This window comes from Ceratina calcarata, unplaced genomic scaffold, assembly GCF_001652005.2.
Source record: "Ceratina calcarata isolate Rehan_Ccalc_2016 unplaced genomic scaffold, ASM165200v1 scaffold283, whole genome shotgun sequence".
Taxonomy (NCBI): domain Eukaryota; kingdom Metazoa; phylum Arthropoda; class Insecta; order Hymenoptera; family Apidae; genus Ceratina; species Ceratina calcarata.
In genome coordinates, this window is record NW_017150617.1 from 3,455 (window position 1) to 15,600 (window position 12,146).

A 12,146-nucleotide genomic window follows, 5' to 3' on the forward strand; every position below is an offset into this window, starting at 1 on the left:
TAGCCCATGCAACCGGCGAACCGTCGCCTAAGCATCTCTTTCCACGTGTAACCCGAGAACCGACCCGCTAAGTCGCTCTTCCTATATGGAAAGCATGAGGGTAACGCGGGATTTACATAAGATTATACTACGGCCTTCGTATGTCTCATAGAAAAGGGAGCAACGAAATAGTACTCGGGGGTGTGCTGCTCTTCGGTTGATAATTAGAATCACGACCGAGATTCAGCGATTCCAGTAAACGATTTCTAACACTTCGCTTAGATTATCATTCCTTTCTATCAACCTGTATTGCTATTATTATGTCCTAAATGTAATTTTAAATGTACATAAGATCATAATATGTTCTGCGAGTAGAGACAAAAAAGGAATTGTATATAAATTCCCTTATATGTCTTCTATTATGTTATATTATATGCAATTATTAGTATTATTATTTTATATGCAAATGACTTAGAAAAAATTATAAAAGTAATATGAAAATATGATACAATAAAGTGTTAGTGCATCGCACTAGAATTAATTGAAGACAAGGACTGGTATGAATAATTTATGGTGTATTTAAAAGAGTGAAATAAAATGAACATGAAACTATAAATTGGAAGGTATTCGTTCTCAAAAGATTTTGATCCCATTACATATTTCAATAAGTTGGAGAAGAGTTATTATCACACGCACTATTTCTCAAGGCGTTGTTAAATCTCTCCACCGTTCCCCATTATGTGTTTCGTATTCATAGTCTGAGCGAAAATTGCTCCTAGAGCAAAATAAAGATTATACGAGCCATAAAACAAGTTCAGCCTACCTTGCCGATGTTTATTTAAGCATAGGAGATGCATCGAACATTCCCTCATCCCTGCCACTTTTCCTTTATCCCTCTTCGCTATTATTCCTCCCCATTCTCGTTCTTTTCCCTGATTTTCAAATCTCGTAGCATAATTTCAAACCAAGCCTCACTAGCACCATCGGATAAGCTTATCGATGGAGCATGTGCAACGTAGAAATGGTTTACCGCTGCTACATTGAGGACTCTTCGTGCAATTCTGAATAATTCTGCCCTCTGCAGAGAATGCTGCGAAACCTGAATTCAAATCTACGATAGTCGAACACAATATTATCGGGAAGGCGTTTATTAATATTTTTTATACGAATTGATAATTAAATATGTACAATAAAAATTACTAGAATCTATCTAATAAAATATTCTTATTCACATGGCACTTTTCCAATATCTCCGAATATCTCAGTCTGAACGAAACATATGAACAACGGGAATTGATAAAATGGAAGAGTACGTTGCTCAAAATTATTAGTCAAATATAATCTTCAGGCAATAAATTTTTAACATAATTTCATAGTTTATTAAATAGTTTCATACTATGCTACGTACGCGGATTATACGTATACTACAAAATGAGTACTTCACGACTGGGCACATTGTGTCGTCTAGTATCCATACCTCACAGATAGTCAGCAGAAAATGTAAGAAGGAACGAGAAAAGATGTGCGAACCAATATCCGTAGCTGTCGTAAGTACATATGTGAAAAGAATATGCATTTACATTTTACCCACGTAGAACTCATATTGTTTGAAACGCAGAAGTTGCACAAATAAGTGGAAATATTCATAAATCGAGTACTTTCACAGTTCGTTTAATGATAGTAAAGACTTCCTATTTTAGGTGGCTTCTGTTGGCTAACGTCCAATGTTAAACTATCGAAACTGTGAATGTGTAGCGATTAAACAGCAGGAAACATAAAATTCAAATGAAGCAAATTACATCCTATAATTTCACCTGCACTGTTGCTCATATATGTACATACGTGTAAAACAATATTATTCAATGCTACATACTTTACTACATAACATTCATTAGATTAAATAAATTCAAACAATAAAACAGATATATCCTACAGTAATCGTAGCTAATTGGTTGCAATCCGATTAGCTGCCTGCAATATTATTGCGGAAGAATTATTTCTCGACTTGATTTGTTACAACTAATTACAATGTAACGTTTGGTCTAATCTGCGTAACTGTGAATTAACAACGAATTCCATGCTCATGAAATATTAAATTGCTCGCGCGATGTCGCATTAACTTTTCGTTACATAAACGGACGAGAGTTTTAACTCGTTCCTGTTTGAAAGTAACGCCTGATGCGATTTTTCATAAACGTCCTATTTGGACTACTCTCGTCGCAGATTTTGTGCGGCTGCGGGTACAAAGACGGTACGGAGATTTCGGAAGCTATCTCGGCAGCGATACACATCAGCCAAAAGGATATGAAACCATCGTTTTTCGCGCCGGACGTGGACATTTGCGAGACGATCGATCATCTTACTAAAGAGCCAGATATGAACTGCTCTACTAGGAACGCGCTGGTCGAAGCTGCCAGATTAGCCAGATCAAAAATAAAACCGCTGTGCGAATGCGATTCTTGCAGACATGCGGCACTCGTCATTCCTGGAGGAATGGGCGCCGCAAAAATATTGTTAGTATTCGTACAATTATTATAAGAGTATTAAATTCTCAACGAAATTATAATTCGTGATGCCATAATTTTTTTAGTAGTCTATCATAAGCTTTTTTTTTTAAATAAAGTATTATTAATGTGAACTGTATTTTAAAATTAATTTTGCACTATGAAATGAAAGTTCATAGCATATTAGCTTTAATATACTCGGAATTATTTTATTTTATCATTAACTGAATTTGTACGAAGAAGTATAATGTTTAGATAAATTCACATATTCATACTTACCCCATTTAAAGGAGCAACTTCGCAGAAAGCGGAGCTGACTGTACTGTGCATCCGGATTTGGAAAAAATTATCGAAGAATTTTATTGTGATAAAAAGCCAATTGCATCAATGTGCATTGCCAGTGCCATTGTCGCAAGAGTGTTAAAGGGAGTGAAAGTAACGCTTGGGAAAGATTGTAAGTTCCTAAGAAATAATATTATTCACTGTAGAATTGTGTCATTCGATCATTTATTGTGTACTCTAAATTTAATTTCTTAACATAATATTATAGCACCGAAAGAAGATTGGCCGCACGCGGAAGCTATTAAGAAAGTTAAGCAAATGGGTGCCAAAGTTGAATTAAAAGGTGTAAAAGGAGTGACCAAATGTAAAAAATACAACGTCTTCAGTACACCTGCCTGGTTGTACAAGCCTGCTACTTACGCGGATGTTCATAATGGTATAGGAAAGCTAATTACAGCGTTAAGGAAATCAATGAACTTTTGACAACGATGTCTCGTTTTTCAAATACACAGTTCTACGTGAGTCATAAATACTGTTAACAGAATGAAGTTGTATTTTATAGTAATGTTTTTACTACATCAATTTACGTGTACATATTGATCGATCGCTTGAAATATAGTGATTATAAAGAGCTCGTCAATTTGATCATCTTCCAAATGATTTACTTACTTTTAACGAAGTCTTCAATTTGCAGGAAATAAACGTAGAAAGTTTTTTTTTTCATATTTATTTATATAATTTAGGAAAAATATATTTTATTTCGAAAACCTGTCGTGTCGCCTGCGATAAAAGGTGAACAGTACGAGACACAAAATATTTAATCCAGTTTTCAATCATCTATCGATACACTTAATATAATTAACAACAATTATCTAATAACAATACGTCAAAAATCTATAATGGGACACATGTGTTGTTCGTGTAATTTTTCATGTTATGAAGCACAGAATGATTATTGTCTAAAAATTGAAAGCAATTCAAAACTTTCAGACATAGGTCATAGTGATCGACGTGCATATTCTGTAGATGTGTCAATGGGTGAAGAGAAACGCTTACAGATATATCTAAATAAAAGCTGGATGGTTTTATGAGAAAGTATTAGTTTAATTTATGAAAATTAATGAACAGTTCTACGTTGAGCCGATAATAATTAATTGGGGGGACAGTCTTCATGAATTTAATAAATGCAGCTAGACATTCTGCATGTAAAAATTAAAGAGAATACTTATCTACAATCGATCTTACGCGTTTCGACAACTACATAGATAGATGTAGAAATCAGGTCAAACGAATGAATATAGTTCATCGAATGATTGCACGCGTTGTGCTAGACCAATTACGCTTTAGCTAAAACACTAAAGAAAACGCGTTGGCAGAGCGATAGAATTTATTTACAAGAGGCCGCTGGTAAACGGAAATCGGCACTGTTCAAATTCCCTCTGCGTGATCCCGTTCGCGCCCCGTTGCTAGAAGAGAAAAATGCGGGCGACGCAAATTTCATGTTTTCGCACTGGACATAATCGTACGTGATCACGTACATACATACGTATTATGTTGAGTGCGCAGCCCATGAACGGAGATTTAACGTTAGGTATATACCAGCAACTCGTGTCGGGCCAAGGTTTACTCGAGCATAACGAAAACGCACGCACAAGTACGTTCAATCAATTTAAAACGTGTCCGTGAATTGCTGATAAACGAGTTCGACACGATCTCTTCAACAGTCCGGATACATACTTGCACTTGCACGCGAAAATTGCGTAATTAATCGACCGACGATGAAAGTGATCTTGAATCGTTATTCATTTCTCGTTTTTACTCGAATTAAGACTTATAATAAAGTCTATTAAGTACATTCCTCATTAATTATTTCTTTCATCGAACGATTAATTATTCATTACAAAATCACGCGCGTTAAAAACTCCAATTTGTCAATTTTACTAAGTTCCAATTGTCAGAGTATCATTATCCGTCCGATTCAAGGTACATGAATTATCTAGCTTTAAATTATCTCGGAGCATGCGATACGTTTAATTACCAAGCGAAATGATACCAGAACGATCGCTTGTGTCACTTTAAATAATAGCATAAAATACTTAATTTTCAAGCAATCGTGCAATTGCAATGAAAGTTGGAAAGTACGTCATGACAGAACGCGTTCGCATTAAGATTAATAATCGAGGAGCATGGAACGGAATACAATTCCGCGGAAATGGAAATATACGCGAGCTGTTAATACAGCCCAGTTCTCGATCGTAATCAAGTTAATTAGAAAATTCAAACAGCATTCTTTTGCTGAAAAAATGTTCAGATAAACGCAAAGGTCTGGCCCTCTCGAATCATCCGTTCCTGTCGTTTTGAACTCCTCCGATGGTAGGACGTAACGACACATTTTAGACTTTGGTTCTGATCTCGTGTCTAGATTTCGCGTTTTGGGAAGATCCCGAGATCCGCACTACCGTACCTACAGCTTGAGCTCGAATTTATGTTCAACTGAGCGCCAACAAAGGCTCCGCGGCCATGCGAGATCTTCTGGCTTTGTCTTCCTCGTACTGCTTCATCTTTATCAGCTTCCTCTTGCCTTTACTCTCCTTCTTCCTCGGCACTTCCGTCGTCGTAGTCACTTCAGCACTGACTGGCTCTTCTTCCTCCAACATTCTCAGCGTTTCAATGATGTTTCTCGGTTCCGTGATGCGTCCCGTTGCGCTACCGTTTTTGTTCGCGTAAACCACGGACAGGTGAGAGAAGCTCGATTTAGGTGGCGCCGTAATGTCGGCGAAGTCCCGGAAGTTTGCGAAGAAATCTCCGCCACGGATCGGTTGAGGTTTCGGGTTCCTGAAGTAGCTCGCGCGGCTGCGACCACCGCCGTGATAGTAAGGATTGTACACACTATCGTCCGTTGAGTATTCGTCAGTCTCCTTGTCCTCAGGATAATAAGTTCCCCCTCTGATCACTCCGAAGTTTCCTGATCCTAGGAGAGGATGATGGACGTCTTTCGCGGTCGCCGCGGCTGCTTGATAACCACTACGTTCGCGTTGGAAGTATCCCAAAAATCTGTTGGGCCTGTACCTTTGTTGCTCGTTGAAAGGAACCCTATGATTCGCGAACAACTCCGCGAACGATGGAAAGAAATTTTGGCTATCACTTTCCAAGCTTTTGTCTTCTGTGTCGGTCATCTCGGTGTGAACAGTTTCTTTGGTGTTGTCCGCTTCCTGATCCTTAGATTCGGTTTTCTCTGGAACAGCGGCCGGTACTTCGTCTTTCTTTTCAAGTACTTCAACCGGAACTTCGGTATTGTTTTTAGGATTTTCGTTTTCCGTTTCTTCTTGTTCTTCCCCATGTTCTTCTACCTGTTCTTCCACTTGTTCTTGTTCTTTATTTCTTTCATTTGTTTCTGTTGCTTCTGGTTCCATATACATATCGGAATCGTCTCCATCTTCGTATTCTTGACCGGTTTCAGAGGCAGATGCCATAGAGTCCTAGAACAAGTACAACACGTGTCTAACATTACAATCGATGTAAATTATTCGTTCAAACAATAAACGTTTGCACAATAAAGGTTTTCGAAAGAAACCTTCACATTTAACATAAATAGATATCTAGCATCATCTTACACGTGACATTTGCGATATAAATTTTCACCACGACATTTTACTCTTGACCCAAGGCTGGGATATTATTTATTTTACAATACTCTAATCAATAACAATTGTGGAATCTCTTCGAATCAAAGGAAAGTACAGTAATATCCGGATACATGGCCGCGAATCATCCCCACCAATTCTTGAACGTGTTCACTTGAGTTTATGTTTATTCTTCTTTCATCTATATTGAGGAATCAGTTTCATACTCATGACGATTATTCAGAAAATATTGGAGTTTCAAGAAACTACATAGAACTTTATTTGTAAATGATAATAGTATCTACAACTTTTGTTTAAAACATGTTTTCCTAGCATCGACTCTCATCTATGTTTATTCATCTATCTCAATTGTGGCGCTGGCATAATTAATACTGTTTACTTTCTCCATGCTGCGCGCTTGAACAACAAAATTGAATAAAAAAATTAAAAAATCCATCCACCGGATATCCGCCACTGATCGAGGCTTGTTCATATATCTAATAGAATCTCGATCAGTATTTGCGTAGTAATAATTCTTCACAATGATTGTTAGTATGAATTCGTTTTACAAAAGAAAAGCCAAGATGCCTCTATTGAATTTGCTTTCGCGGGGCTCATTGACCGACCGCATAAAAAGCGAGGGTCTCTTGTATTCACTAGGACAACTGCAGCGTATCCTCGCCTTGACATTTAAGACATCTTCGTGCCGACGACCGGCTGGAAACTAGTTAGCTGGTATCACGAGTATGACGTGGTTACCTGCTGCACCTAGATCGGTGCCATTCAATATCATGCGTATACACGCCGTTTATATCCTGCCGGAGGGACGCGCGCACACGTGCGGAGGCAAGCGAATGCTCACCTCACGCGTCGACACTTTAATGCAGATGATAGCCGTTCAAATGAATTGAGAAATCGCCGGTCCAGGCGCGCCTAGCATTGTTACCAATATGTCAGGTCAACGTAGTCGCTGTATAACTGTATCTACCTACTTTCGTATTCGCGCGACTTTTTTTTTCACCTACGTTCCTGTGGCCACGTTTTCGAACCTACCTGCGGTATAGTTGCCAGAGTTACAATCGATATCCCCTGGACGTTCGATTATAGGCTGTTTACCGGGAGGTAAGGTATGCGTCGTTTTACGATTGTATGATAATTCGACATTGTGTACATGTGTAACGTTCTGGCAGCAAAGTGACTGCGGTTTAATCGATAGCAAGTGCAGAACAGAACATGCATTTGTTCAATGGTTTCATATGATTGAGATATTGCCCATTTCTTTCAGTTAGATTTCCATTCGATTGGGCAGTGATTTCTTTAAGAAGACTAGTGAACGTTCTTCCTTGATTTGAATTAATAAATGATTTGAACGAAGACTGAATGCAGAAAAAGTGAGAAATGATCGGGAATGATTGATTAGCTAATTAAAATAAAACATACCACAATATAAACTGTTTTTACTATATATCTTTCCTAATCACTTCGTGTGTCTAATACTTCTATTCGGTAATAATGACGTTTTTATTACGAGACGTAACGCATCATGCTCGGCCACGGTTAAACGGAAAAAGTAAAAACAGAAATTTATGCACTTGCCGGGACAGCAACGTATATTCAAACAGCAATAAATAATGTATTGCTTGTGTGTTACGTGTAAGAACATAAATAAAATCACAGAATTCTAGATAAGTTGCGGATGTGGGAACAGTTATAAATCAAAGGATCGCAAAACATTTTCCGGCAAACGTAACACTATTTCTCTACTGTTACTCTATACGGATAATACGGATCTTCATTTACGAATGTGTGACCTGTGAAAGCTAGTATGTTGCATCAAAATTCACAGACGACAAACACATTGTGCCCTCGTAAGTGGAAGTGATGGATGGGCTGTTATATCGTGGAAAGAGAGATGATCACGATCTTCTCTGCATTAACAATTCCGGCCACGATCGCGATGGAAGAAAATCTCGTGAAGTATGTGTATTATTCAGACATAATATTTTAATAAGTTATTACAATTGACCTTCCAGTAAAGCGAATTTTATATTACCAGGACAAAATATATGTATGTATATCTAGTACATATAAAACTAATTCTGTAATCGAGTGATCTGCATTGGAAAAATAATATAAAACTCTAATACATATGATTTTCAGATTCTAAGTAAGAAATTTCTTCTTCCTATTTGTAATTAAACAGCGTAGGTAGATAAGTGAACAGGTTGATCGATCGAAAGAAAGTAGGTCCATAATAAATCTCGGTGTAATACGTGTGTAAAATATTATATTAATTCAAATCACTTATTATATTAATTCAACGTCTGTATGCAAGCATATATTACAAAAATCAGCAATTAATAGTTGAAACCTATGATTACCCTCTGCAGTATAAATTATACGCGTATTAAGGGCAATCAGTCTGCTGCACGTTAGATGATCCATAGTGTCGGGAGATATAATCGTATCACGAGGGAAACCGGGGGAACTTTATTACAGGTGGCGAGAGTATGAGAGTATTGCAGAAAACCTCCAACGAAATTCGGTCTGACGCTATAGCCGATCGTGGGATATCGACCTATGACGCCCTCGGTTTCGTACCGAATCAAAATGATCGGCACGCCATAATGATTGATTGAGGTCCTTTCGTTTCTAGAAATCAAGCCGACGTTTTACATTACGGTTGCCTTCGTACATTACACTCCATGATTCATTAAAATTCCAGTTTTTGCTTCTTGATCTGTACGGGCACCGGTAGCGAACATTTCTTGAAATGTACTTATTGAACGAAATCTTTGAAAAAAGTATATTTGTCGGAATCTGGCTAAAGGATACGCAATATGTAACTGACTGACGTAAGAAAGTAATTAAACAGTTACTCTAGTTTTGACTGTAATTAAGTAAAAGGCATGATACTGCTATTTTGAATGATTATGTCTGGTCATACTTCCGGATTTTTATCATTTTATTGTCGATTACCAACGTTTCATAAATATTGCTAGATGAAATAAATTTTATTGCTGTATAAAATATGTGCAAGACACGATAGAATAGACAAAATCATAAATACCAGTGATCTAGTAAATCATTATGATAGCTTCGAATTTATTGATTATTATATCAATTTTAGAAATGTTTGCACAAAAGTACCATTCGTTCGTTGTTAATAACTGCATTACGAGGCGATAATGCAAATCCAGATTGACACAGTTACATAAAAAACTAATGAACGCGTTTTTAATCGGTGTCATTATCTTCTTTCGTAACGAGCATGTCTTTAAATGCATAGTATGAAAAGAAGAAAGGGTGCGGAGTGTTCTTCTAACTCGATTCATTCGTTGCTCGATTTGCATAGTTCTTACACACTCGGTAATTTGAATTGAAAAATATGTCTCGCGCAAGAAAATAATATGACAGCCACCATAAATCTTGGCATTCGCGCATTATGTCAATAATGGGATATAAGAATTAAAAAATGAAACTGGAATGCGCGTTTCACGCGAAACGACAGCCACATAATATTATTTAATTTCAATTTTGCTACCATTTTTATCTATTGCGTGAACATATAATAGATGAGTACATGTGAAATGTTTTCCGCCGCGTGATTTCGCGCTTAAACGCGAAAATTGCTTCTTCACATTTGTTCTATTGAGTTCATTAATCACGAACAATGATACTTCAGCGAAGTATAAAGCTGTAAAATATCGTGGAACAAGTTAAAGCGAAAACGTTTCACAGGAATTTGTTTAAGCCGCGGGTGGTAACTATATTTTACAAATTGATCTACAATAAGCAGTCGACGAGCATCGCGTTTCCTGATATAAATCACGCCCCGGACTTTCTCCCCGTTGTGTTAAAAAGTACGAATTATTGAGCAATCATTCATCCCCGTTTTCTTCCCATCATTATCTTACCTCGTGTACGACTACGTCTTCGGGAACCGGTGCACCATCTGAAACAGAGAATAAGTTTTTATCAAATTGAAGCAACTTTATGAACTTCTAATTATAAAACATTTTTAAGAGTAAATGCACGCAAGAGTATTCTTGTTTGTATCAATTCTAATATATTTCACCTGAATGTACACTGAGAAAATGCCTTTTTAGAACAGTTTTGTAAATTCTAGTTACATTGAGAAAATCGATGAGAATATCGTTTAATCATATGTAAATCAATCGATCGATTTTCTAATAGCCACGATAGCGAAATTACTCATCTAACAAGGAATAAAATTGAATACGAGAATAGTCAATGATAAATGACCGTCCCCTCGGTGTTCAAGATACATGGAGGCGTTCCTTGAAATTTTCAATCACGCAGTAACGAAATTCCCTCAAGTGATAAATGCGATCGATCTGACGATCTGCATAAGGACCGAGGATACGTTTCACGTTAATTTCATCCTCGATTATGGCAACGTCTCTAAGCATATTAATAATCTAAATGTGTACTGTACAAAGATTTCAAGAAGATTTATATATGCGTTCCTAATTTAATAGAATTAGGGTGGTAATAATAATAACAAAATATTGTTACATAAAACTCATTCATGTTGGTAAAAAATAACGAAAGCTAGGAGTCATTATATACGTAACAGAAGCACTCTTATTTATTGAGACATTTCTTTGCCATGTAGGTAATAAATCACAGAACATTAGTTACACCTTTGCAGTAATAGTTGATTAATCTTCTTAGTATCGTTATGAAAATAACTATTTCCATGGGCATACGTAGATACGTAGGTACCTGGCCTGCACTTGCAATCAGAGTGACACAAGTGAAAGAACTCGATTTTTAAATTAAGATCATGAACAAGTATGATGATCATACATAAGAACTCTTGATTAACTAAAATGAGTAAATCCTGAAGTAACATTAAAAATAATTCAATTTCACATAAATCAGAATATTCTGAAAATCGTCACATATTAATATAATTTCTGGTAAATAAAGAATACGAACGTGCACTTGGCAATCGTTCCTTAAAATTTGTTAACGATTCGACGGCTCGCTCGCTTCCCTCAAAACTTTGAAAGGATCGACTTAGAAAGGATCAATTAACGCGAACTGTTCGACCGTGCCGCGACAGTTTTCTTTGCTCGCTGCCGGGGGAGAAAGTCAATTACTGCGATGACAAGCCGCAAACGTTTAGCGATGACGTAGTACGTCTCCGGAGATCTTCGTGGTACGTGTTCAAAGTTAAAACGCTCCGTGCAGTTGCTCCCTTGGCACCAGCTGTCAGCTACAGTTTGAGAGACAAGACGTTTGGATCACCTCGCGTATTTCCTACTCGCCGTTATCGTTCCGCTCCGCTTTTAATTTTCGCTACGCCTCATGTTTCCTATACCCGTTGACTAGGCGAACGATCAAAAATGCAACTCATTTACATGAGTACTATATATAGATACATTAGAATTACAGGGTATAACTATATAACGGTTTATATTGACGATGGGATAATAAAAAGAAATACATACTCGGCTTAAACGATGATAAACGAGATTGTTAGGAATTAATTACACTCGCTTCGTGCAAATCTCGCTACTACACAGAAAATAAAAACCTATTATTGTCTAAGGTGATCAATAGAGCCTCATTTAAAATTGTTTAAACGCTGCACACTCCATACCAATCGCGTTTTGCGTTACACGATGACACAGATACCGGTCTTTTAAACGCATCAACGTACACCTCCACTTTCTAAAGATACGTTGCCAGCTACATCTTCGTGAGGGAACAATCATCCGGGAGATGT

At 37.2% G+C, this 12,146-nt stretch overlaps 2 protein-coding genes across 2 annotated transcripts; one reads left to right on the forward strand and one right to left on the reverse strand.

Annotated features, from left to right (window-relative positions):
• The first annotated feature begins 1,376 nt into the window (after positions 1-1,376).
• Positions 1,377-3,254, forward strand: LOC108623608 (glutamine amidotransferase-like class 1 domain-containing protein 3A, mitochondrial). Its single transcript, XM_018022203.2, has 4 exons — positions 1,377-1,526; positions 2,203-2,492; positions 2,774-2,937; positions 3,034-3,254. Exons 1-4 carry the CDS (start codon positions 1,377-1,379, stop codon positions 3,246-3,248), a joined length of 819 nt encoding a protein of 272 aa, XP_017877692.2. The 3' UTR covers positions 3,249-3,254.
• Positions 3,255-3,256: 2 nt separating this feature from the next.
• LOC108623610 (uncharacterized) lies at positions 3,257-10,358 on the reverse strand. Its single transcript, XM_018022205.2, has 2 exons — positions 10,306-10,358; positions 3,257-6,244 (listed from the first exon to the last, which is right to left on the reverse strand). Exon 2 carries the CDS (start codon positions 6,236-6,238, stop codon positions 5,255-5,257), a length of 984 nt encoding a protein of 327 aa, XP_017877694.1. The 5' UTR covers positions 6,239-6,244; positions 10,306-10,358; the 3' UTR covers positions 3,257-5,254.
• Between the last annotated feature and the right edge of the window lie 1,788 nt (positions 10,359-12,146).

Bases quoted from the DNA above. Each gene is read 5' to 3' on its own strand.
- LOC108623608 (XM_018022203.2), top strand. From the start codon at position 1,377: ATGCTACGTACGCGGATTATACGTATACTACAAAATGAGTACTTCACG. The intron at 1,527-2,202 runs GTAAGTACATAT...CTCTCGTCGCAG, and splicing joins AACCAATATCCGTAGCTGTC to ATTTTGTGCGGCTGCGGGTA. The intron at 2,493-2,773 runs GTTAGTATTCGT...CCCCATTTAAAG, and splicing joins ATGGGCGCCGCAAAAATATT to GAGCAACTTCGCAGAAAGCG.
- LOC108623610 (XM_018022205.2), bottom strand. From the start codon at position 6,238: ATGGCATCTGCCTCTGAAACCGGTCAAGAATACGAAGATGGAGACGAT.